At 41.1% G+C, this 27,858-nt stretch overlaps 1 protein-coding gene across 1 annotated transcript; it reads left to right on the forward strand.

Annotated features, from left to right (window-relative positions):
• On the forward strand, positions 1–27,858 carry OVCH2 (ovochymase 2). The gene is made up of 21 exons (XM_077820108.1): positions 1–94; positions 3,710–3,819; positions 4,567–4,658; positions 7,968–8,140; positions 9,628–9,723; positions 10,858–11,009; positions 11,790–11,985; positions 13,786–13,809; positions 15,148–15,238; positions 15,347–15,480; positions 16,106–16,246; positions 17,395–17,525; positions 18,321–18,414; positions 20,038–20,169; positions 20,433–20,504; positions 21,159–21,345; positions 22,825–22,894; positions 24,032–24,227; positions 24,659–24,810; positions 25,166–25,331; positions 27,246–27,858. Exons 1-21 carry the CDS (start codon positions 4–6, stop codon positions 27,293–27,295), a joined length of 2,550 nt encoding a protein of 849 aa, XP_077676234.1. The 5' UTR covers positions 1–3; the 3' UTR covers positions 27,296–27,858.

The raw sequence follows: 27,858 nt of genomic DNA on the forward strand, positions 1-27,858 counted from the left end.
AAAATGCCAGTAGCCCTAGGCGACCTGCTTTTATTCATGCTTGGGATAGTTTGTCTTAGAGAAGGAAACTCCGTGCCACTGCGTCTACAAAAAGGTAGGATCAAGATTTAATCATTTTCTAAAGGCAAAAGCCCAGATTCTCAGATGGTGTAAAACAGTGTAGCTCCATGGAAGTAAAGGAGTTACACTAATTTATACCAGTTGAGAATCTGACCCTAGGTCATGTCTGTCCACTGCAGAGTTTTCAAACTGTTGGGTGCGCCCCCCCTAAAGGGGCACAGAGGAACATTGGGGTGGTGAGCGGCAACGCCAGGTGGCTTGGGCTTTAGCTCAGGCTTCAGCTCGGCATGGCAGGGTTCGGAGAGGGAGCGCCACCTCCACCCCGTGACTAATCTCTTTTTGTATGGTTGCGGAGGAGCGCAACCAAAAATTGTAACTCAAAGGCGGGGGGGCTCAGCTCAAAAAGTTTGAAAACCGCTGGTCTACAGTATGAGGTTTAATCCACTCCTTTTGTTATGTTATTGCATGTTTGTGAGTGGACACTTGAGAATAAAAGGTTTTTCAATTTAGCTTAATTCTTCCTTTAACAAACTAAACTAAATCAAAATAAGATCTTTGCAGGTTTGCACCAAAATAACAAAAGTTGTGGATTAAAACTGATGTAGTTATTTCTGTGCCAATTGTATGTTACCAGCCCAAAGTCTTTACTTCAGTTGAAATGAAATGACTTGGACTAGCTCCTCTTTTAAATTGTCTTGTATTTTAAAATCCCAGAGTGTACTCCATTTGGACCCATTTTGAAAAAAAAAATCCTGAATATTCCTAATGATTTCATTTGTGTAGATTATTTGTTTCACTTTTTATATGGGTGTCAAGACACAAACCACTGTTGGAAATGTCTCTCCAGCCACACTGGATAGAATATAATGACTAATCTGGATTGTTTTCACAACTGTGTCCAATTTAATCATACCTCATGATGTTTTAATTGCTATTTGGTTTAGGAATATGGCAATCATTATTAGAAGTGTTAAGAGGCATGTTGTGGATTTCCATCAGTCTCTTATTGAATAATGCAAAAATATGCATGTGGTCAGCGGGGTCTGATTTCAATTACAGTCTGAGAATCCAGAGACACTCCAATGCAGTAAATCTATGAGATCAGAATCAGGCCAATTGTATTTTTTTGTGATCTCAACTTCACTTGTGCAAAAGGGTAAATTAAATTTCAGGCTTGACTCACTGAGGTAGCAATATATTTGTTATTTTGTAAAGTGTGTGTGTGTGTAGATAAAATATTCTGATAGCAATGGGACTAAGTTTTATTGGTGATGGAGTGCCAAAGCTCGCAGCAAACCATCCAGTTCTGGCAGATGCTTGCAAAGTTGAACAAGTGAAAAGGGAAATTTTGGAGTTGCATTGCCCAAACCCAGCAAATTACCCATAGTTCCACTGTTTTTTTTTATTTTAATGTTTTCATGGACATTTAAGTCAAAAGTGGAACATTTTATTACAAACACTGCCAGCTACTCTTGGTATCCTAAATAATGACACATTTTATTGCTGCAGCATTCTGCCACACAGGTGGCTGCATTGCAGAGATAGGTGAGAGAACCCTATATACATGGTCTGTTAAATGCTTTGGAGACTTTTGACTTCACTGAAAATTTTCACAAAGTTTCAAATAGAAAAGCAAAAATGGGAATTATGGCTAATATGCTGGGTTTGGAAAATGCATCAAAACAACAATGCCCTTTTCATTAATACAGATTGCAAGTAGTTGCTGAAATTGGAAAGATTGAGTTTAGCTTTGCAAAAAAACCTCTATAAACTCAGTATTATTGCTGTAAGTGTTTTTCTGTGTACACACACACACACAGACACTTAAAAAAATATAAATATATCTGTCTCAGAGAGCAAGCTGGGTAGCAGAGGTATTTAGGCCAGTGCTGAATGCTTTTGAAAAGTCCACCCATAAGTTGCTGATTATCAAAGCCTATGTAGTGGGTAGGTCAACCCCATTTGTCCAAAATGTTTTAAGGGATGCAAACGAGTTTGGCTAAATGCATGGTCCAATAATTGATGGAGTTAGTGGAACAGCAATTCATTCCCAACATTTATATAAAAGGGAATTTCAGATTAAAGGGGTTTTAAGTGTTCCTATATATATTTTTCCTTGTTTGCCTCTTAATATTTGTTCATGGCAGAAAAAAGTCATATTAGTAAAAATAAAACATGAGGACACCCAAATGGAGAGCTCCTGTAGCATGTAAACAGTTGCTCTTGGCTGGTGTGATACAGGTTCTCTACATTAGTGATTGCCTTCAGATCTCAGAACATATAGCAATGGGTGAGTCACTGGTCTGCTGCATGAAGTACTTAGAGATAGAGCTGGTTTTACATGAGGGGGCACACACCTGTCAGGGATGGACTAGGTTTACATAGTCCTGCCTCAGCACAGGGGGGCTGAACTAGATGACTTCTCGGGGTCCCTTCCAGCCCCACGTTTCTATGATTCTATAAGCTATGACACCAATTGCAGGTTAAACCAATTCTGTCAGACTTTTGCTCCACTGCTTCCCTCCATTAATTAGCCAATAAAGTGCACTTTGCTGGTGGTGAATTCAAGAATACAAGACAAATACTGAGGCTCTAGTCCTGCAGCCTGAGCTGCACTCCTGCATTTCGGCAGAGTCCCACTGAAGTCAATAAGGCTCTGGTGAAGTAGTCCACCAGTGTGAAACTGATTGCAGGATCGGGCTTGAAGATGGGTTCGCTTTGTCTCGCGGGGTATAAAAATGGGTCCCCATCTTCCCTCTACCATGAATGACTGCATAAAATGCTTACAATCTGAAAAACAGGGAATGCAGCTTTTGGAGGAAAAGATGGGAAAGCCTAAAAATGGTTTCATAGTGTAAGAAAAAAATACAGATCTGCCTTCCCCTTCCAAAATGAAGGAAGCTGATGACACTACTCAGAAACACAGAGCAGAGCAAACAGACATCTCACAGTATCAGCATCCCAGGACATATTAAAATGTAACAAAACTGTTCCCTGGATTTGTGAGTGCTTCAAAGCAGGGCTGGAGAAAAGTGGCGCTGGAGCAGCTTTTATCACCTTGAAAGCTTAAGTTTCTTTCTGACTGTACCCAGTGCAGGCACAAAAAATGGAGAACTCGTGTCCTGGTCTACACCAGGACATGAGGTGAGTAGACTTACGTCGCTCAGGGGTGTGAAAAATCTGCACCCCTGAGTGATGCAGTTAAACCGACCTAACTCCTGGTGTAGACAGCGCTAGGTTGGCAGGAGAATTCTCCCATCAACCTAGCTACCGCTTCTAGGAGAGGTGGGTTACCTACGTCAACAGGAAAGCCTCTCCTGTTGGCATAGGTGGCGACTTCACTGAAGCGCTACAGTGGTGCAGCTGCAGCATTTTAGATCCAGAATAAAAAGGCAATGAGGAAACACAGAATTATTCCTGATCCTATAGAAACCAGACACATTAATGAGTGTTCAATGGAAGCTGATTGTATGAGAGGACTACAGGATTGGGCCCTTATATGTCTCCTACTTGATTCTACCCCTAAATGTCTGCATGCTTGTTGGTGTTGAAATCTTTGATGCTAGTCAAGAACAGAATGATACACACGAGCTCATTTTCTTTCTTTTCTTTTCTTTGATTTGATTGATTTGATTTTGATACCCTTCAGATTCTAGGTGTGGACACAAGCCACATGAAATGAAGCCATGGAATAATTTCAACCTCCTCACTCGCATTGTTGGTGGGAACCAGGTGAAACAAGGCTCGCATCCATGGCAGGTTAGCGCAAGGGAATGCAGTTTTATCTTGTGCCACTTTGGGAACAAAGGCCCAACTTTTCATAGATGTAACAAAAGCAGAAAGGCAGGGGTACTTTGTGCTCATTGGCACATCTGGTGCTCTATTGTTGAGTTCCATGCTGCTTTTAGCAAGAGCAGTGAAGCAGACAGAAGGCAGGAATAATTTCCACACTCTCCAAGTTCCTAGAAACTTTTGTTATGTTTATTATTGGGTCTTAAAGGGAGTCTGTAGCTGGTCTGTTATAAATAGGGATGGGTGAGCTTGTTTGGAAAATAAAAGAACCATCACAAACCTCCAGAGAATGTAGTGATTGGGAAGAGGGTGGTGCCTTGTACTGTTTGGTGGTCTGAGACCGCAAACTAATTTCACATAGGACACCGAACAGCTGTGAAGGCTTCTGGCAACCTGTCTGAATTGTAATGCATAGAGTCTAAACAACCAACTCCCCTCTCCAGTGTGCTGAATATGTCCATCTTTTTGCCTTTGTGAAATATAATTTGTACTCATGTCACAAAATTTTTTGGAGATAAAACTAAACACTTATTGGGGCTCAATAGGAGCTCTAAGAGCTGAGGACACCAAACCCCGCCCGAATGCCAAGAAGTGTTGTTGAATTTTCTTAATCAGTGTTAACTGTAATGTGGTGAAGGCTTTGAGAATGCTCTCTTTCCTAGATCAAATCAAGATGTACAGATTTTTACATGACAGGCATTCTTTATGATGCAGGTTTCCTTGAAACGATGGCAAAGGCATTTCTGTGGAGGCACGATTGTTTCTGCTCAGTGGGTGGTCACGGCAGCTCACTGTGTTTTAGACAGGTATGGATGAGGAATTTTACTACAGGGCTGCAAGTGAAGAAAAGTGTATTGCTAATAAAAGTGCTTGCGCTATGGCATTTGTCTGTGGAAATTGTTTACAGACCCCAATAACCTTTCCATCTGAAAAATACTGGTTGCAAATTGAATTTTTATTGGGTGCGTGGGGGGATGGAAAAGAACTCATAAAAGTTCACAAGCCATTTAAAGGAGGAAAATAGACCCAAAGTGTAGTAAGGAGCAGCTATGTTGTTCGGGGCGAGGAATGTATATCCAGCAATACCAATGGAGTGTAATACTTCTGTAAAGGTTACTTTGAAGCGGCATAATGCAAGACACTAAGGGCTCAATCCTGCCTCATTGCAGGCCACAAACTTCCAGTAAAATAACCAAGAATTTTGAAATGCAGGATCAGGCTCTTCAAAAGAAACAAACCTTAACAAAAACTGGAATCTTGTGGGATGAAAGATGTTCAGTAAAATCCAGGGTGCTAATGGAAGAGAGCTAGAGACTCAATAGGTGGCACTCTCACCTCTGAGTACAAACTGGGTCCCATTATAGCACCAGGGAGTGCACTGCTGCTGGAGATTCTCTTTGCAATTAGCAACGATTGATACCCCTGACCTAACCTCCCCTGATATAACACATCTTGGGGGAACCCAGGATTATGAGGCTCCTCGCTACAACCTGCCCTTAGCGTGAGGAAGCCTTGTCTATGCCTTTTGTAGGTCAGTTCCCCATTTCCATGGGCAACACAAGCACTTTCTCTTCTTTAAGCCTTGCAGGCTCCATTGTCACTCTGTAGATTAGCGACTGGCACGCTCCAACGCTTGAGCTACCAAGCATCTCTCTGGAGTGTCCAGCCTCTGGTTCACTGACCGCATACTTGCAGTATTCAGATTCACTGCTTCCAAAGAAGCAGCATGCCCCTGCTTACCAGTTCCTCCTCAGATTACCACTCCACCTAACACAGAGCACTTAGATATGTGTATTGTAAAATCAAGGATAAGGCTTATTTAACAAAGCACAGAGATTCGAGTAGTACCAAAGAGAAGTATTGGCAACAAATGGTTACACATTCTAGAACCTACATGTAATCACGTCTTTAATGTCGAGTATTGTGCACCCAAAATCCTTGCAGCACTTTACAGCTTGGCTTGACTGTGGCCTTCTCTGAGATAAGCACGCTGTCAGCTTGCCCGCTAGGTGACAGACCTAGTGTGTTCCTTTGTATTCCAAGATATACCAGCACAATTCTTTGTCTTTTATTCATAAATAGGGAATTTCTCTGCTGTTTGTTTCATCCTGTAGATTTCCTCTCTTGTCGATTTTTTGCAGTCTTAGGGTGTGTTTACATTGCCCACGTTACAGCATGGCTGTGGCAGCGCTGTGACGTGGGCAGTGTAGTCACACAGAGCTCTCCCGGCGATAAAAAAAAAAAAAAAAAAAAACAAAAACACCCTGAATGAGGGGTTGGTAGCTTTATTGCTGGGAACTGTGTTCCCAGCGATGAAGCGCTGTCTATGCTGGTGCTTTTCAGTGGTAAAACTTTTGTCAATATGGGGTGTTTTTTCACACCTCTGAACGACTAAAGTTTTAGCCCTGAAACTGGCAATGTAGACACAGCCTTACTTAGCCCTTAGCTCAGTATCCAAATAGGCATACATTGTGAGGCATACAATACACACTACCCAAATGGCCAGACAGAGATATAAGTGTCTGTTACCTGCTGCCTGCCTTAAGAACATCCTTTTCAGTATAGATACATAACTTCTTAATTATCTATCCATACATGTCACAATGATGATTATGAGCTACTGGTTCTCTGTAGAGACCTTACATACTACCTTTTGGTGAACTGTTAGGAATCTATCTGAATCAAGGGATCCCTGTAAAACTGTATATACTCCGTGTCCTCTGCCAGTTGGCATCAAGGGGTCCCTGGGTCACACATAGTAATTAAAGATCCCACACCAGGGAGCTGAGGGGAGAGGCGGGAGCTGAATTAACCTCAGTTTCTGTCCCTTGACTTAAGCCTTATGAATCAGCACTTTCACGGAGAAATCAGAAGGCTAAAGATGCTTATCTGTAATGTAGAACAGTTACTTTTTAAAAATTAGGAATGACTCCTATCACTGAGCAGATTCATCAAAGGGACAGGGGTTCAGTTTTGAATGTTAATAGGAAAATGCCTTGTCTGGTTACTACCTGTGAATAATTTTAACAAATTAGGCTGGGATTTTCAGAGGCATCTATGGGAGTTAGATGCCAATTCTGTGGGAAGTTTGCATCTAATTCCTTTAGATGCCTTTGTAAATCCCAGCATAAGGAGATCAAAACTGAATTTCTCTCTGGAAAACCAGCACTTCCTAACTACTGAAGTGTCTAATCTATGTATGCAGTAGTTTTGTGTAATTATTGTACTGCATTGCTAATTTCATTGAGACCTAGGATGGAATCCACTTCTATGGGGAGAGCCAGCACAGGGATGATATACCACTTTATGCCCTCACAATAGGGTCCAAATGGGAGCTAAATGGTGTGTAAGCAGTGCTTTCCTCTGCATAGTGGTGAATTTCACCCTTACTGTTAGGATACAGGACTGGGAATTTTTTGATCTGGGTTCTAGTCCTGATTCTGCCACTGACTCAGAGGATGATCTTGAGGAAGTCACAGGTTAGTTTCTCTGTGCCTTAGTTTTCCCATCCAAAAAAACATCATGATCTAATGTTGAGAGCACAGGGCTAGAAATAAGGAAGTTCCTGGGTCTGCCACTGACTTGCTGTTTTGCTTGAGCAAGTCACTACTGTGTACCTCAGTTTCCCCATCTTTTCTTACTTCACGTGGGTGTTGTGAGGATAATCTATTAATGTTTGTAAAGTGCTTTAAGATCTGTGGATAGGAAGTGCTACATAATGGCAGTCCTTATCAAAATTATATGTTAAAAAGACTGAGGGGATATCTACACTGCAGTTGGAAGTGTGACTGCAGCATGTGTAGACATCCCTGAGCTAGCTTTAATCCAACTATCTTCAATACCAACAGCAGTTAATCTGCAACAGCGTGGGCCTCCGTGTGGGCTGTACAAGCCCATTCAGGATGCTGGGTATTTACTCAGACAGCTAGCCTATGCTGAAGTCCATGCTTTACTGCTAGATTTACTGTTACCTAAAGTAAAGCTAGCTTGGTGGTGTCTGCACATGCTGCCAACACACCTCTGATTGCAGTACAGACATACCTAAGCATACCTATATTTTTCATTGTCCCGTTTTTCTACTTTTGCTCTTTAAACGTTAACTTTCTACCCTACAGACACTTACGCGATTACCTGAACATCACTGCTGGAGAACATGATTTAAGTCTCATGGAGGAAGGAGAGCAGACACTACCAGTTAAAGCCATCATTAAACACCCAAATTTCAACCCCAAAAGACCAATGAATTATGACATTGCCCTTGTGAAGCTGGATGGTGCTTTCAACTTTAGTAAGGCCACAATGCTATACAATTATTTGTAATTATAAACATTAAGCTCACAGACCTCCCTGTTAAACATTGTTGTTAAAGCATAACTCCTAAGGAGAAATATTTTATTTTAATTTTAAATACATTTCTTCATAGAAAACATAATTGTACCATAATAAAATCTACAGCATAATGGAGATGGAAAAATAAGAATACATCAGTGTGCATGGCCTTTGTGTTTTTGAGAAAGAGTAATTAAAGGTCTGGAGGCAAGTCAGAAAAATAACTGAGGTGAATAGACTTATTCACATGGAGCAGAACCTTGAAGAATAGGGTATTACTCATTGGGAGTACAGCTGTTAGAATTTGGCCCTAAGTATTTAACTGAAATGCTTGTGTTGAAAAGAAATTATGTTCGTGCGTCCACAGAGTGGCACTCCCAGTATGTTCCAGCTGGGCCAGATTAAGGCAACTCAGGGCCCTAGTCAGTGGTGCTGGAACAATTGTATAGGGGTGTGTGTGGTGAGAGCCATTGAACCAAACTGTAAACCCTGTATACAATAGAAATCATGTCAAGCCAGGGGGTGCAGTAGCACCCCTAGTTCCAGCACCTATGGCCCTAGACATAACATAACATGACATGGGCCGTTTCTATGGCCCTGCTACTGTCTCATCACCCCACCACCCACTTTTGGTAGAGGTGACTGGAGTTCCCTCTTCTTCCCATAGAAGCAGAGGAAGGACATGGAGTTCTCTTTATAGTGACAGCATGGACCCACCTCCGTTTGGGAGTAGGAAACAGACAGGGACAGCAGCTTGCATTCATTCTTTCAGTACTTACTCCAGCAGTCAGGGTGGGTGAGCTGGGCCCACTGCACTCTCTCCTCTTACACAGGGATGTCTCCTGGAGTAGTGTTGACAGTGCCCTCCGGAGCAGTGTACCTTGCTGTTAATACCACATTGAGATGCATGAGCCAGTTATCTCTCTCAGATCTATTGTTTCAGGTTCTCTGCAGACTCAGGCACGCATCACTGTGTTGTTTATACTTGGTTCACATTTGCATGGTTTCCTTTGCAAGCATGAGGACCAGATTATTTTTTTAACAGGAAAATTTAGATTCTTTTATAAAAAGATAATTTGAGTATCTAAGGTCTGTAATACCTATGACTTAATCTGGTCATCCATTCTGTCAAGCTAACAAATGGCAACACAATGAACCAATGAATTCTCAGGTTAAAAGAATACATTCATCCAATAAAGCACCAGGAAAGAAGGTAACCTCCTCAGAGGTGCTTTGAAAACAGGCATTGGTTATCATACTCTGAGGGCATGAATGAGTTTCCAGCAGCTTGTAACAGGTATCTTTTTCAGATTAACCCTCTGATTGATGTCACAATAAACTACAGTGCTATTTTATTTAAGATTTAGTTGAGAAGTAAAACAAAGCTTATGTTCTTCAGCTCTTCTTTCAAATATTTAACAAGAAATTCATGTATATTCATGGTAGGTTCATCAGTTTTGCCAGCCTGCCTTCCTGATGTGGGTGAAAAGTTTGATCCGGGAGATGTTTGTACCACTTGTGGTTGGGGCCGTCTAAAAGAGAGTAAGCCACTGAAATAACTTTTTAATTTTCTTAGTATGGCTTATAAGCTCCTTTATTTTATTTTTTTCCTATTTAGGTGCTTAGCAGTTTGTGCAGCAGCATCAAATCTACAGACCAGACAAATGGTGTAAACTCTGTGTGTGAGAGAGAGAGACAGAGTTCTTTTAACTGGGATTCTAATGCAAAGCCTTACACATTTTTCTGACTCTTCAGTTTTGTAACATATTATGTTGGGTCAGCTTGTATCTGAAAGTCAGAACACAGACAATTTAGGCATCTAGCCACAGGTGGGCCAGGAAGAAAACAGCAGCTAAGAATCAGAATTGGAACTTCAAAACAGAGGTTATGTGGTACAATGGCTCTGTGTGGTCCCTCTGCACTGTGCACAAGAGTAAATTTCACTCTGAATGTATTACAGAACTCTGAAGTAGTTTGCCATAGGAGGTTGAGGAAGCGGGAGGTATAAACTCAAGTCCTCCTACATATCCAAGTATTTTATTTTGAACATTTTAACTTTTTCTTTTAGTTCAACTGTCCGAGGGTGGAATAGTTTTGCTTTTTCTTTAAAGGTGAACTGAAATTCTTTCTATATGTATTAATAAGGGTTTTACAACAAACTTAAAATACATCTGTGGTATATAATCTGAACATCATATGAAAATCTTGAAATCAGGAGTTGTATTTCATAGTTACAAAAATGATCCCATTTCATAGGGTGAAAATGTCTGGGGGGATATTTTGCATGAAAACAGGACTTTGAGGGGCGGGGGAGAACGAGCTGATTTTTGTTTTAAAAGTGGTCTCTTTTTAATGAAAACCGGTTTTCTAAGGCTCCTATCCTGCAATGGCCTCTGCATGGGCAGATCCCAGTGCCTGCACACGTCACTACAGGATAGGGGCCTACATTTTCAAATCAAGACAGTTGAAATTTTATGCAGCCAAAGATCAATATTTGAATTGAAATATTATACACCCACATAAAACTTCACACAGTCATATACCCAATGGCTGTTTCTCAAAATACAACATTTAGACGATGAAACTTCGCCAAAAAACCCCCTATCATTATCCACTGAACTTTCAGTATGTCGAGCAAACTCGTTTCCTTATTTTTTCTTTAATCTTCTATTTTAGATGGAATCCTCCCTCAGGTCTTGCATGAAGTCGACTTGCCAATCCTAGACAACAAGGAATGTTCTAGAGCTTTGTCAACCTTACGGAATCCAATCCGAGGAGACACTTTAATGTGTGCCGGATTTCCAGATGGAGGAAAGGATGCATGCCAGGTTGGTGGAACAGATAGCCTTGCAGACCTTGCTGTAGCTCACGTTTGTGTGTGTCTGTGTTTTGAGTGAATAGACGTATGCTATAATACAATGATCGGCAGTGTAATCCATTTGATATTTTAACTCTTCAAGGATGGCCAGTATAATCCATTCATGACTTCACTCCATTTTATTCTCACATCCCTTGTGTATGGGTTCCTTGAAATTACTTAGGGTTTGGAAAACCTTTCAGGTTAGCCTTTTGGAACATGTCCCAGTGCAATAACACTTGGAACTTCTCCTATTCAGAACACTTCATCAGCATTAACGAATGAAGTCTCATAATACCCCAGGGAGGTAAGTAACAAAGTGGTGCTCTGATTATCAAGAAGGAAAAACTGAGGCATGGAAGTTAAATAAGACGCTCCTGGCCACAGAGGGAATCAGTGTCAGAACCAGAACTAGAATTTGAGTTCCTCGCTTCAGTCCTGTGCTAAGACCATAACTCATCCCACTCTTGCACTAAAAATGTGGACATGCATCTTGGAGACAGGGAACATGGTTGTCTATCTGTTTTTTCCTCCCTCTCACCCTCACTATGATCCTGACTGACTACAGCAAGCCCAGCTGTGGAGGCACAGTCTGATTTCCTTGGTTGTCTTAAAGGGACATGCCCTAAAATAGCAGGGGGGTTACTCCTGTACAAAATACAGCTGGATTTTTCTGGAATCATCCAGTGGGAGCTCAGACTTGCTTAGTCACATACATGCTTTATATTAAGATGGGTTACCTTTATTATAGGGTGATTCTGGAGGCCCTCTTTTGTGTAGGCGTAAGCATGGTGCCTGGACTCTAGCTGGGGTGACCTCCTGGGGTATGGGATGTGCTCGAAGCTGGAATGATAACATGAGGAAAAAGTATGATCAGAGAGGATCGCCAGGGGTTTTCACAGATCTTCGTAAGGTGCTCTCCTGGATTCAAGAAAACGTCAATACTGGTAATAAAACCTCCACAAATACATTAGTAATATGTAGGAGTAATGATTTCCTGGTGTGTTCTTCATGGCTCCATTTTTTTTTAAGCTTTGCTTCATAGCAAATAATGATTATGGATTTCATTATGTGTCTAGCTGGACAGCACTCCGATTGCTGATTCTTCATAGGAATAGAAAGGTCATTGTTTAGAACTGTTGCAAATGGTGACTATTTTATTATCATTTTATTTTATTTTGTCTTCTCCCTGGACAATCATTGAGTTTCAAGGATTGGATTCAGTTGGTGTGTTAAAATGGAACTTTCATTCATTTACATCCTTTTCATTAGTTTACAGCAGAATATTTGTGATCTCTTGGGCCCAAACCTGCACTTCTTGAAGTCACTGGTAGCTTTCCTTGAGTGAGCTGTGCTGGGTCAGGTGTTGTAACTGTATGGAGAAATCCATACTTTCATGAGTTCTCCACCTTTCACACGTTCCCTCACTGTGCACAGAGGGTAAAATTCACTCTCTTGCAGAGGGTCAGCATGAGGATTATTCACCACTTCTAAATTAATGGAACTGACGACTTAAATGGTGCATAGGCTTTGTGCTGTCACTCTACACAAGGGTGAATTTTACTCAGAGCAGTTATAAGTTGAGCTAATATTTTCTTCAAATTTGGGCTATTTTCTTTAAATGAAATCAAGGGTTGTGGGAGTATAAGTGGAGATAAATATGCATTAGCTGAGATTCACATATACTGGCTGCAAAATGTTTTTTTTCCCACAGAATTTAAACAAAACATTTTTAGTGAAAATGTGAAAATGTCACTGAAAGTTTCAACTTTTGATTGAAAAACTGAAATATAAAAAAACCCTGAAATCAAATAAAAAACCAAACATTTTGTTTTCAGGGTTTTGGTTTCCAGTGAAAAATTGAAATGTCTTCAGGAAAGCACCTGCTTTCAATGCAAATTTTCATTTAATTGAAATTCTAATTTTCCATCAAGAAAAGGTTTGAGTGGAAATTTTTTTCAGCCCTATTCATATATTCTTCTTCTTTATTACTTATTTTGGTTATTCTGCTTAAATTATTTGGAAATAACCTAGCTCGACATAAAAAGGGGTGCTTTAGAAGCAACCCATAAAATATCATAAATTCCATTTGCACCCACCTTACAGCCCCTTCACAATGTCAGATCAGTACAAGGGGTCTGATAGTACAACTGAGCATCAGGCCCAGAATGTCATTTGTATGACACTACCAGCCAGATTCTGCCACCCTTAATCTGCTAAATAGTACCTTACTCCACAAGTAATCACATTCAGCTCAATGGGACTACTCAGAGTAGATGCTACTCTACTTGATTAAGGATTTGTCTGCATATGAGTTATTCTGGAATAGCTATTTTATTAATAATAAATATAAATAAAATAGGTATTCCAGAATAACTCCATGTGGGGGACACACTTTCTTATTCCAGAATGAGTGCCTTTTTCTGAACTAGCTTAATCCACTTCCAAAATAGATTAAACTAAACTGATAAAAAGTGCTGTTATTTCAAAATAAGTGTGTCCACATATGGAGTTATTCTGGAATACCTATTTTGCTTAAAATTCACATCCTATCTTATTCCAGAAGCCCTAAAGGTGACAGAGTCTGGCCCAGAGTTAGTAATTTCTGATTTAAAAAAGAAGTTTGATTAAAATTCACTATACTTTTTACAAATTTATTCATTCTGATAAAGGCAAAGTGTATAAAAGATTTGTCATGAGACTGAATGTGCTTCTCTAAAATTCCTTTTTTTCCTCCCCCAAACTAGATTTGAAAATGAAAAGTTCTACAGGTGAGTACTTTAACACATTCTACCTGTGTTAGAGATATTATGGCAAATGATATAAAAACTCTATTGTTACATTAGCTATGATGGGGGGAAAATACATATTTATGGTCTGATCTTGTAAACAATTAAACCCTGATTCAGCAAAATATGTATTTAAAGTTTAAGTTCATGCTTAAGTCTGTCCCTACTCAGGAAAGCACCTAAGAGTGTGCTTAAATATGGTTGACCTCAGAAAGGGAAGTGGGATTTGAAAAAAAAATCCTTTAGAGCACCTAATATAAAAATAAATGTTTTCATTCGTTTTTATTTGCATTACTTTGTAAACAGATATTTTTAAAAATAGTTAAATATTCCTCTGCAGTGTAGGAATGAAAACTCAAATAGTACATGAGAACCAGAAATTGAGTGGGCATATTTTGAAGTGTTATATGTAAAAAATAGAGTCTGTGGTTTGCATTCTTCCTTTCCACTATGTAGTTGTACTCAACTCTTCAGTAAACAAGTAGGTTTATTTATAGGGCTGTCAATCACAGTTAATGCATGCGATTAATGCAAAACAAATTAACTAAATTAAAAAATATAGTCACTATTAATCAGTTTTAATCACACTGTTAAACAATAATAGAATACCAATTTAACTTTATTATAAATAGTTTTAGTTTTTACTACATTTTCAAATATATTGATTTCAATTACAACAGAGAATACAAAGTGTACAGAGCTCACTGCATATTATTTTTATTATAAATGTTTGCACTGTAAAAAAGATAAAAGAAATAGTATTTTTTTCAATTCACCTCCTACAAGTCCACTCAGTCCTACTTCTTGTTCAGCCAATCGCTAAGACAAACAGCTTTTTTTACGTTTGTTTACGTTTATGGGAGATAATGCTGCCTGCTTCTTATTTTCAGCATCACCTGAAATTGAAAACGGGCATTAGCATGGCACTATTGTAGCCGGCATGGCAAGGCATTTACGTGCCAGATACGCTAAACATTCGTATACCCCTTCATGCTTCCACTTGTAGGATCTTAAGTTTTACATTGTTTTGTTTTTGAGTGCAGTTCTGTAAAAAAGAACGAAAGAGAAAATAATAACTCTACATTTTCCTGGGCCTCACTGTTCATTAAAACTTTGTTGTCTGTTCCCCTACATGTGAATAAAGGGGGTAAGCAGGAGGGAGACACAATACAAATCTAATCTTGTGACAAAAATGTATCTGAGAAATTTTAAAACAGTAATCTCGTAATCCTCCTTCCATGCTAGATGAGCTTTTGGGGGTAGCAGATGACTGTATGTCAAACCTAATTTTCTGTTTCATTTCAAACCCCCACAATGCAGCATCATGTAGCATCCAGGATGGTAAACTCCCCAGCAATGAAGGTGAATTACGTTTCCCAGAAAGTCCCAAACATTTCTATCAAAACAACCAGTGAGTAGATGCAAGCATTCCTTTTTCAGAAGCTACATGCAATGACCTTGCAGCTGTAGTTCGTTGTTTGATTGCAAACAAGAACTCATCCAGTTTGTGTCATTGCAGGTTGTGTGTGTGGACTCTGCTGGTCCCAGAAGGAATGCATATACTACTTAATTTCTCCCACTTTGATGTGGAGTCAGACATGTTCTGTGACTATGATTCTTTGTCAGTGTATTCAAAAGATGACAGACTTGTTGGTGAGTTGCTTTTCAGTGATTCTGTGAAATATTTTCATAGAGTCCTTCAATGTTGTTTAAAGTTATAATAGAAACTGGATCCACTGCTTTCAGGCTGTGTATGTGTTGTCACTGATCACACTGAACTCATGCTTGCAAGTTACATGTCATGTGTCCCTCTAGGAGCTTGGCCACTAGATGCTAGCAGTTTACTATTTCCGCTAGCTAATGGAGTTACCCTTTAACTTCAAGTGGTAGAGGCTTGTGTTTTGGTAAAAAGGGGCCTTGGTTGAAAGCCTGCTGACAACTCATGCAGGAGTGAGTGGTATTGCCCTCTTATTACAATTTATTGGGGAAAAGTGTTTGGAGGAGGAACTGAAGGTTCAGTGAAATGATAATGGGCCAGCACAGAGGATGTTAGTTTTTAGCTTTTGGGCTTTTTCAGTTGTAAAAGCTTTTGGACTTTTGAAAAGCCCAAACTGAAGGACTGTAAGAATTCTAGTTATATTTGTACTTTTGATTTTTTTTAATGACCAAATACTGTAGCTGAGGTTTTATTATTTTGATATGCATACATTTTCTCAACCAACTTTACTACGTTTTTTTAAAGATGATTGTTCTCTAATAATAAATATGTAATTTGCAGGGAGATTCTGTGGGGTTGACTCTCCACTACCCATTTTGCTCAGCTCCAATGGCATAAAGCTGAAATTTGTCTCTGATAACAAGGCTTCTGGAACTGGATTTTCAATGGTGTACAGAGCTCTTTCACCAGATGCTCTTCCTGGTAAGTCTTAGTGCTATATTATATCCTCCCTGTCAATTCGTTGTATAAAATCCAATGTATTCTTGAAGTCAGCTGTTCTGAGGCCTATGTAGTTGCACAGTCAGGCACATGGCCTGAGAAAGTGGGGATGGATCTTGATTAAGTTCAGTCTGAGGCTTGGTTTGAGGCTGAAAAAGCATTAACATAAAGGATGAAGGTGTGTGAGTGCTCTTTCTAAGCAGATGATGGGATGGAGAGGACAAGGGAACTAACTGCAAATGGGACTATCAGGGGGCTGTCCTGAAAAACCCTATTGCTATGAGGAATCAGGAGAGAGATTGTCTCAGTGAGAGGGCCCCCCCCCCCCCGTAATTTCCTCCCCACCAACCAAGTGGGATAACATCCTGTTCCCTACAACACAGGGGTGTTCTAAGGCTTATTTAATTAATTAATGTTTGTAAAGTGGCAGAGATCCTCAGGCGAAAGATGCTACAAAGGATCCTGGGTCCAATCACTCCTTCTAGGAGGGAGTCCAAGGGAGACTGCTAAGTAGGAGGAAATGTTTTTGGGTCGGGTTTGTTTTCCCCATGGAACAGGTCCCAGGGCCAGCCTCCAAATCTGGAAGATCGCCTGATCAAGCAGAGAGAGGCCTTGTGTCTCTGTGACTCTGTTTGCTTCATTCCTTGGCAGAGCGATTCCTTTTTAAAGGCTTCTGCAACTGTGTGGCAACTGCCCCCAGCACTCCTCTTAAAGGAGATTGCCATCTGGAGGAAGCATATCCACTGGCCATATTACCTTTCCAACCTGATCTCCGAAGGGTATAGGGGGAGGCAAAGTGCAGCTCCCTGGCCTTTTCTTGTCACACTCCTGCTGCTGCGGCTCTACACAGATCCCAGTACCTGCAGAGTGCTCTCTGCAGGTTTGGGAGAAGTATGTTACTGCCGTGGGCTGGCTCTCTCTTCCATGTGGGAGGGGGATCATCTGAGGGGAGAGGGTCCCCCCTGTGCATGGATCATAGTAATGGGCCAAATCATTCTCCCTTTCTTTTTCTGTATTTCACCTGTGAGAGCACTGCTTGGGAGCTGTTCTGGATTTTAATTTAATGGATGGACAATGAATAGGAAAACACTTGCTTCCCTTTGATTTTTTTTTTTCCTGTGTGTTTCTAGATTCTGGCTGCGGGTCCTTAGCTGTCCTCTTTGAAGGAGGAGTGATACAAAGTTTGAACTATCCTGAGCCCTACAACAATCTGGCAGACTGTCACTGGATTATTCATGCTCCAGAGAACCATGTAATCAAGGTACAGTGCAGGAAGGGCTTACACCTTTCATTCTGTGCAGATAATTTCTTTTGGAAAGAAATAAGTCGTATACTAAGTGTTGGCAACAAACGCTTACTTTAGTTAACACCTTCAATTCTTGTGTAGTGCTGCTGGGTCCAGTGCATGCGTCTTACATTCAACCCGAAAAACAGCTGTATTCTCATATTTCAGATCTGTTAGAACTGTAACAAAGTTTGGAATCATTTAGACTTGGGCTTTTGGCTTGGCCCGCTGGCACTAGTTGCAAATCGTGGATCGGGATCTAGGTCTAAACTCCAGTTTCTCCAAAGTTTTGGGGATGTTTGAACTGGGTGTTTTGGTTCATTACTAGTGTAAATTAAAATTATATTTCTCTCATTAGCTATAAACATAATGATTTTCCTCCTATTAGCCTTTTGTTGAAGATAAAACAACGAATCAGTTTAATATTGCATACACCTTCTATCAGGGGATTTGTGGCACCTTAGAGACTAACAAATATATTTGTGCATAAGCTTTCGTGAGCTGCAGCTCACTTCATTGGAATGCATCCGATGAAGTGAGTTGCAGCTCACGAAAGTTTATGCTCAAATAAATTGGTTAGTCTCTAAGGTGCCACAAGTACTCCTTTTCTTTTTGCGGATACAGACTAATACGGCTGCTACTCTGAAGCCTATCAGGAGACTGTATCCTGTCCTTAGAGGAGCATGACCTAGGGTATTAAAGATCTGTGATAGATCTTCCCATCTCTTAATACTAGCTCTATAATCTAATTCTTTCCTTTTTCTTTTTAAGCTTACATATGAGTATTTTGAAATAGAGGAAAATGAAGACTGCTCCTATGACTCTGTAACAGTGTATGAGGATGTGACAAGAGAGGAAGAAATAGGTTTGTTTTTTGGTTTTCAAAACAGGTCATTGATTCAGACCTGGCTTCTGTTGTTCTCATTTTGTATCTCCAAACACTATAATTTAGCAAGTAAAAATTGACAGCCTGTAAAGTAAAGTAACAAATAAAAAAAGAGCAATTCCCCTTTACTGCCACTAGATGCTGAAATGAATAGTATTTTCAGTACAGTACACACTGACATTTTTCACCACTGTTCCTTTTCAGAGGACTATTATCTACTATCCATTTACTTAAATAGAGAAACACATCTATATCATTAAAATCTTGGGTATTTAAATTGTATCCTAAATGCAGTGCTTAGGAAATACTGCCAGATATGTGTTTTGCACCACTGGTGTTTGACACACTGATTATACAAACACCTTAGGTGACCTGAGTTCAGTTTGCTTTTCAGGGGCTTGTTCTTCTTCACTATCCCGGTGAACATTGGTGTAACTCTCATTAACTTCACTAGAATTGCTCCAGGCTTATGGCAGTGTACCAATAAGTTAGAGGAGAACTGGGCCTAAGGACTTGTGCTATGGTTTGTCAAGGGCTTGGAATACGTAATAGGCCCAATTCATCTCTGTGCTGGTGGTAGTGTTGGAGCAAAGACACAGGGGAGGTAGCTTGTGCCTCCCTTTATTCAGAGACTGCTGGGACCAGATGGGCCCTTGGTGGTCTAAGGAAGCCATCAGGACTGCCTTAACTTGTACCTCCAGCAATGGTTCCTATAGGCTTGTGCAGGAGTACAGGACTGCTATGGCCAATGCCTTGCCACTCCAGCCCATGCAGGAGATTGGGTGGAGTGGGATTCCTGCACTGGGGATGTTTTCCAGAGGAGTCTTATGGTTACTTTCAGCCCCTTTGCGGCAGCATAGCAAGGCTGAATTCACCTGTAGGCTTTGATTACTCTTTACTGACTGAAATTGGCTTTGTTTGGAGGAATCTGAAAGCCGCTGAAGAATGTAGTTGTGCTGTTGGGAGCAGCTTTGTGTCTTTGGAAGGTAACAGTAGCTTTTTTTAGATGAGAAGGTGAGAGAAAAGGGAACACCGAACATCTAACAGTGTGGTACCATTTGTAAACTACAAACTAATCATTTTTTGTAATAACTTGGTCAGTTAATGACAGTGGGATGCTTGGATGATGCAAGGAAAGCCAAATCTCCAATGTATTCCTCCCACAGTTGTGAAACCTGATGAAAAGGACACAAATACCCACAACAGAACTGGCAGATATAAATCTATGAATGAATGCTCCACAAATCCTCATCTTGACAGCTGAGGTTAGACATGGACCAGATCTAATTATCCTGAGACATGGGAGGGAATCTGAGAACCTAAACACAAAATTGAATTTTGCAAATGGCTTCTGTATTTATGGACCAAAGTCCTGGATCCAAACTCCTTGAATTTTTGGGAAGTTTGGAATTTGGATTGAAATATTGTTGCTGAGTTCCATGAGAGCTCATTCTAACATATACAAAATTAGGTTTCTTTCCAATCACGTCTGTGTTTTGGAAAAAGTGTGCTTCTCCTTTCCACCTTCCCCTTTTCTTTTGTTGCCAGTAAAGGATATAATAGTTATATATAATCTTTTGTAAATCTTGGGTCTGTCTTTAGCTAGGTCTTGTGGATTTGCTGTCCCAGCGCCTGTTTTGAGCACCTCTAGCATGATGCTGATCATCTTTCATTCAGATGAAACAGAGACCTTTGGGGGATTCCAGGCCACATTCTCCTTCATTCATGTAGCAGGTAAAAGAATTGAACCATAGTGTATAGGTGGCAGCCTGCTTTGCCTTGGGGGCAGCAGGGGGCTCTGCAGCGAATCTTGGTATTTCACCTGGTTTTGCTCTGGGTAAGTCTCCTGGTAAAATGTAACTGAAGATTTCCGTCATCAGATGTTGTTCCCCTGTAGATAGATTACTAAAATCACAAGAAATTACTAGTTTGCCTCTGTGACAAAACCAAGAGTAACTTAATTTGAGATGCGCTAATATGCTATTTTCACTTGCTAGATTTAAATATATCAGATTCTAACAATGAAACAGCACCTCCTGAGGGTCTAGATACCACCACAGAAATTCCAGGTAAGGCAGCCTGTGATGCACCTTCTTCAGGGGGAATGTGGTACAATTTGCGTGGGGAGGAGGGGAGAAGAATGGCTTATGATTGTACCTTGAGTTGCTCCAAGATGCTCCAGTTGAGAAGAGCTAAAGAAATAAAGGTGTAAAGAATAAAGAGTTGGCTTTAGAGTAGTAGGCCCTGATTGTCTGTCTGGTGCCTGCACCTTGTGCACTCACTTACACCAGTAAAATGTGGGTTTAAAATGCTACTATTTTAATTTGGTAACATTTTGCAAAAACTCACTTTGTACTAGTGTAAGTGATAACACCAGGCACTGGAGAATCATGCCTGTACTTTTAGAAATTGTCTTTTCACCCCTAAAGGTTTATAGAGTGGGGTGAGTCTGCAATATACTACAGACCTAAGGCTTATTCATTGTACTGTAGGTGATCTTACTCTTATGAATAGGCTCTTTTTCTGCAACAAGCATCTTCTCTTGGTAGTGGTGTCCCTACACATTTTGATGCATTGCAGCGGGGGAGGTTTAGGGTTAGGAAAAAGGTTGCTGAGGTAGGCTACCCTCACAGTAAATGCAGTCAAGCAAATGTAAACTCTTTCCCCCACTGAAAACTGAACTCTCCTTGAGTATATAAACCCTTTATGTTCCATATTAACAGATGACATCTGTGGAGTGCCTTCAAATCAGCCCAGGTTTCTCTTCAGTAGGATAATGGGTGGTGAGGAAGCTGTGCCCTTCTCATGGCCTTGGCAGGTCAGCATACAGATTTCAGCTGAGCACATCTGTGGAGGAGCAGCTCTTACCAAAGAGTGGGTTGTCACAGCTGCTCACTGCTTTACTTATAAGTAGGTACACGTGGAAAGAAGATACTATAAGATTTCTGGAGGGAGTTTTTTATCACAAAATGTCATGTACTGTACAATGTGATGGATGGATGTGTTTTGATTTAGTTCTATTAGATTGGTGTAAAGCATGGGCAGCTAACATCTTCTCATACAATTAATTTGACACATAAGGGGATACTGACAAGATTTATAGTCCCCAAATCTGTCAGCCCTGGGGAATTCCTCCCTGATTGTTCTGTGCCTCTCCATAGCATGAGCTGCCAGGGCCCATCCACAAATCCAGAAGATCATTCAGAATCTGTTTAGACCAGGCCTCCTCCCAGGATGTTTAGACCAGGCCTCCTCCCATTGATCTCCCAGGATCTATCTTCCCAGAGGGTTGTGATAGGCTTGTCATTATTAAGAAGCTCATAAACCCTCAGATTCTACCCCTTGTTACTGGGATTGGGGAGGACACCTTTATGGAAGGAGTTAATCATGGACCTTGGCAGCGGCAGCTCCCTCTAAAAATATTTTTTCCAAAAAGTACTGTAACTCTCGAGTATTTTCTAGATCATTTGTAATGAGTATTATATGACTGTGTTCATTTTGTACTTTAATGAAAAGCACATATAAAGATCCTCCTGTTCTTACTATTGGGTTTTCTTTCCACAGCGGGGGCTCTCTTTCTGCAAGAGCTTCTTCTCCCAGGGTTGAAATTCTGGTCCATTTTCAAATAATTTTGAGATTATCTTTTAAAATCAGAGGTCAAATTTTCAGAAGTCTTAAGTCCCATTTTGAGAAGTGACTAGGTATTTAGGGTCCTAAACCCCACTGATTTGTTTTCAAAGGAACTTAAGCTCTGAACTGCCTAAGACACTTCTGAAAATGGGATGTAGGTGGCTTTGGAAATTCTACCCCAGGTGTCCTGCTTTTGCTGTATTTAAAAAAAAAAAAGAAAAGAAAAGAAAACAAACCTATGAGAACTGTGGTCAGAGGGAAATTTACATTGCATGATCTCATCACATCAGAATCTTTATATGGCCTCTGGTGGTTCTGCATTAATTGATTTTTGTCTCAACAGAAAGAGAAACAACTGTAAAGGATATGACATTTTTTCTGTTGTGTTTTTGATCTGTGATTCCGTTAATCATTTTTTATTTTTTTAACGAAAAACTGACGTGAAACTAAAAAATGATGTTAAGTGTTGATTTGGTCCCTAGCATGTCTATGTCCTGCTGCTTCTCTAGATGCTTTGTATAAAAATCAGACCCTGCAAGCTCTTTCCTCTTGGCCCAAATAATTCTTTTGCCTAATCACACTGCCAAGTTACAGGACTTGATTGTGCTGCTATTGAAGTTAGTCCTGTTGATTTATGGGATAGGATTGGGCCCCTAAATGTAAATCTTAGATTGTTAAGGATTAATCATGCCAGAGGTTGTTAGACAAACTTCATGGTGAGAAGAGCCCTGAGTATGTTCCTGCTTTCTTCTTTTTTAGGGAACAGTACAGAGATTTATGGATGGTGGTTGCTGGACTCCATGATATTACAGAGCAAGAGCACAGTCAGGTATGAATTAAACCTGGTTTAAATTAAATACTTCTCACTACCTGGTAGCATGCAGGATGCAACAGATTGAGTTGCTGTGCAGATATAAATGGAGGCTACACATGTGCACAAGGAAGTTTAAGTGCCATCACAGAACTCGTAGGTGAGCAGTAGTGAGCCCCAAACTCTGAGCACTGCCCCCAACTCACAAGTGTGAAGGGTGCAAAGGGGGCAGTGCATGGTGGAGGAATGGCTAAGCCACAACTGCTCAAGTATCTTAATTCTAAACCCTGTGAGACCTGGTGATCGTTGCTAATACAAATGCTTTCCGGTGTGCTTCCCTTCCACATCCCATTCTGCTGATTTTAGTTCCTGAATGTCTACGTTTGTATCTCTTACCTATCATGACAAGACAGCTGCTTTCCAGCAGTTAATCATTACTAAGGCTAAATTTTAGTCATGGGTATTTTTAGTAAAAGTCATGGACAGGTCATGGGCAGTAAACAAATTCACGGCCTGTGATTTGTCCAAGATTTTTACTATATACCTCTAACTAAAACTTGAGCCAGGGGACTGTGGGTGCTCGGGGGCGGGGGGGGGCAGGCTGGGGATGCTGGGGGGGGTGGTCTGGGACCCCTGTTGGTGCTGGGAGGGGCAGCCAGGGGCTCTGTGCGCTGCTCCTGCCACAAGTGCCGGCTCCGCAGCTCCAATTGGCTGGGAATTTCAGCCAATGGGAGCTGCAGGGGTAGTGCCTGCGGGCACAGGCAGCACGCAGAGCCCCCCTGGCCACACTGCCTAGGAGCTGCAGGGACATACCGTTGGGAGCTGGGGAGCCCCCCCTGTAAGTGCTGCCCCACACCCCAACCCCCTGACCCAGCCCTGAGCCCCTTCCCACACCCAAACTGCTACTGCTGGCCTAGGACCCGCCCAGCTCAGGCAGCCCCTGAGCCAGCACCGGCCACTGCAGAGGTCATGGAAAGTCACAGAATCCATGACTTGCATGACCTCTGTGACAGACACGCAGCCTTAATCATTAATAACCTTGGTGGTTCTTCATGCACCATCTCCAGAGCTCCAGGCACATTCATAAAACTGGAATGCTTTAAAGCACCAGGCTCCCAGCTCATTCAATGAATTGTCGTGTCTTCCCTTTTCTAGAGAAGATCAGTGAAGCAGTACATTATTCATCAAGATTTTAACGAGATCACGATGGATTCCGATATTGCATTATTGCAATTGACTGAGCCCTTGGAGTTTAATCACTACGTGCGTCCAGTGTGCCTGCCTGAGAAGGATGAGGTGGTTCAGCCTTCTAGGGTGTGCACCACCACAGGGTGGGGTACTCATAATGAAGGTATGCAAGTTTTTTCACTTTATGGGGCTGTGCATACTGCAGATGTATTTTAATAAACACTACAGGGCACATGAGATAGCAAATCGTATCTTTCTTTGGCTCCTAGAAAATTAATTTGTTAATTGGGATCTGTTCTTGGTTACATAGATGGCGAGGTGTGCATGGGGCGTGGTAACAATCAGATCTATTAAAATGTGGTACAGTCTGCAGAAGGGGAGTACTGGAAACTTCGTCACTTGAACATTTAAAGATAGGACAAAGCACGAGAAAATGTCTAGTAGAGAGCAATCCTGCATTGTCAGGAGGAAGGGCATGGTGATCCCATGGGTATTTTTCAGCTCTCATGTCTGACACTGGCAGGAGGTAGGTGTATATCAGTGTTCATCAGCAAAAACACAGACCTGTGATTTTAAGCTATTTTTCACTTCAAGACAGAGAAAAGTCCAATAAACTTCAGCAATTGGAAGTCCCAATCCTAGTCTCGGAGGCATGTCAGAACTACTATGTAAGCCATCCCGGCAAGGTGACCCAGCGGATGCTCTGTGCTGGATTCCCTCTGGAGGAGGGAAAGGACTCGTGCACAGTAAGTTAACACAAAGTGCCGCTATTGTGCTTATCAGGGAACTGCAAAGATCTTTGATTCTGAAATAGGGAGTGCTGAGATGTGAGTGGAAGGGTCTGTTTCACTGTGGACAAAAGTTACTTATCTGGTACATTGTGAAACAATTTGTCATTCCAACAGTGCCATCAGCTGTTCATATTACACACCCACCCACGCACCACAAAAGTGGCACATCGTGAGCCTATGATAAAAAAGAAGGATGAAAAGAAATGAGTTAAGTATGAATCAAACACATAATGAGTCAAGGTTTGTCATGGCAGCACATTGAAAAGGCAATGTTAATTTGTAACATAAACTATTTTCTCTTGCAATGTAGGGTGACTCAGGTGGACCATTAGTTTGTCCTTCAGAAGATTCAGGATTTTACACTCTGAGTGGGCTAATAAGCTGGGGCTTTGGTTGTGGAAGGAAAAACTACCCAGGAGTATATACAAACGTTGCTGTTTTCATTGACTGGATCAGTCACTATATTAACAATACTGGTATGTATGGGGTGGGGGGAAAGCGACTGTGTTTTCTTTAGGTGCCCAGCCTGAGGCACATTAAAAGGGCCTAATCCTTTTCAGAGGGCAGGTCCTTCACACTTTCTGAATGGAAGGCCCCTTTAACATGTCTCAAGTTGGGCACCTGGGAATGGAGGCACCCAAAATCAGTACTCACTTTTGAAAGTCTCAGCCTTGACTCTTCATCATATATTGGGGTGGCCAAACCACAGCTTGTGAGCCACATATGGCTCTTTTACTGATAAAGTGCAGCTCATGTAGCCCTCCACCCCACCCCATTCTCCACCTACTAGACTTGTGGGGGGTGGGGGAGAGAGCTCTGAGCATCTGCCTTGCGGGAGGGTGGTGGGGTCTCGGGGCTTCTGCCCAGCAGGATGGGGGGCTCTCAGGGCTTCTGATATGCGGGCCATGCCTGCCGGAGCTCTGGGCTTCAGCCCTGCTCCTGCTGAAGCTCTGATCCCTGAGACCCTCCCGTTTAGCCCAGGCAAGCACTCCCTGCAGGGCTGAAGCCCCGAGCTCTGGCAGGTGCGCCCAGCTCTCGAACTTCTGAAGATTATTGTATGTAGCTTGGAGGGTCAGTAAGTTTCGCCCCCCGTCATATATTATTATTCCTACCTTTGATTGCATTTCTTCAAGTCAGTAGTGTGTTTCCTTAATCTGCTTTGCTTTTCTGATTTTTCAAAATAAAATGACACTAGATAACAAAACAATTTCAGTGCCACCTCCATTTAATCCAGTGTATGAATGTGTAGTCTTGACAGGTTAGTTGAGAACCCTTGAAAGTTTTCACCAGGGAATCTTTTAAAAGTTTTTCCAGTTGTCATTTTTCTATATCTACTCAATTTCATACTATAAAGATCAAAAGACCAGTTCTAACAGGCCTTATTGTAGTGCACCACCAAAGCACTAAATACAAACTTAGCATATAAGTCTGGCAAGAAAAGCAGATTTCTCCTCTGTCAGTAGGGTTCCGGCGGTGTAACTGTTGGTAGAATTTTACTTACAGTGTGTTAATCTGTGTGAACACGTTCCCATACAGTAAAGGCCAAATTCCAAACTCATTGATGGTCATCTGAATCTAGTTTCAGTTAAGTTACCCATTCTTTAACGTGTATTTTTGGGGCAGTCACACATTACAGGTTAACATAATTTCAGAAATTGGCAGGTATTAGAAGGAAGATAAGAGAGGGAGGGAATGAAATGAATGTGACGCTTGTCAGTCATGTCACTCAATGAACTATTGGAAGGTGCTCAAATATGACAGTGAGGGTCATGTAAGCGCCTGTACTGACTAGAATAAAAAGGCTAGTTTTCAGGAGCTCCCACAGAGGTCAATGAGAATTTTATCATCAACTTCGGTGGGAGTAGAATCAGGCTCCAGCTTTTTCAATTTGAGATCTGTTTTTCAGGTATGGAAGACATAATTGTTACAGTACTGGTGGCTTTGCTTTTTATTCATGAATTGAGTGGGACGGTATCTCTTTAAAACATACTGTGGCTGCCTTTGTGGGCCAAATTGTCAGCTGGTATAAATTGGAGCAGGTTTGTTGACTTCAGCATAAGAGTGATGATTTGTACCAGCTGAGGATCTGGCTGCAGGTGTCTAAACTTGTAGTGATAGCCACTACAGCAAGGAAGCTGAGTTAGAATGCAGCATAATCCACTTCTCTGCCCCATGGGGTAACTTTTTTTTTTTAGCAGCAATTTTTAAACTTTGCAATACTTCTGCTAGTTAAGATAATTTAACATTAATTGCCAGTGTTGGTAACACATTTAACTACAGAAATTCTTGCTGAGGGCTTGTTTACATAAAATATAATCAGTATAGAGATGATGCAACAGCTTTGCTCTCTGTGCTGTTCACTAATATGAGTGCATTGCTACCATATGCAGGCAAGGCACAAGGATTTCCAAACTACTCAAACTTTCAAGACAACAGCTAAATTCAGTGAAGATCTGGTACCTTGCGTCATCTGCTCCAGCAGTTCTGCCTTCACAATGAAATTCTTCATGGCCTCTAGCGACCTTACTTCTGTGACTTCTGGGTGGCTTACAGTTTTCCAAGTAAAGATTAAAATTCCTTTGAATGCAGCTTTTGGACATTAAGCTCCTCATTTTGTATTTAGAAAACTCAGTGGATCTGTAAGATAAGGGATGCGTTTCATGGGTACATATTCATTTTAATCCCTTGCACCTTTTTAATAATATCAACATCCTGTACATTTAGCAGAGTTGTTTTGTTTTTTTGGTACATTTTACTGGGTCTGATTTGCCTTTCACTTGTTTACACCAGTTTAACTCTATTGATTGCAATGCTCTCATCAGTTTAAGTGAAAGGAGAATCAGTTCCATTGTGTCTGGCTTTGAAACTACACTTTATGAATTGTTGATAGAGGGCTCTAAATCGGTCATAGTCATCTATTAGTTTCTGTTAGGCTGCCCTCTTTAGTAGTGTCTCAGTCAGCAATGGATATGTTGACTGGAAGGACTGAGAAAGAACTGTAGG

This window comes from Eretmochelys imbricata, chromosome 6, assembly GCF_965152235.1.
Source record: "Eretmochelys imbricata isolate rEreImb1 chromosome 6, rEreImb1.hap1, whole genome shotgun sequence".
Lineage (NCBI taxonomy): Eukaryota > Metazoa > Chordata > Testudines > Cheloniidae > Eretmochelys > Eretmochelys imbricata.

Excerpts from the sequence above, each read along its gene's own strand:
- OVCH2 (XM_077820108.1), top strand. The coding sequence starts at position 4 with ATGCCAGTAGCCCTAGGCGACCTGCTTTTATTCATGCTTGGGATAGTT. Across the intron at positions 20,170-20,432 it reads CTCCTTCATTCATGTAGCAG|ATTTAAATATATCAGATTCT; the intron begins GTAAAAGAATTG and ends TTCACTTGCTAG. Across the intron at positions 21,346-22,824 it reads GCTCACTGCTTTACTTATAA|GGAACAGTACAGAGATTTAT; the intron begins GTAGGTACACGT and ends CTTCTTTTTTAG.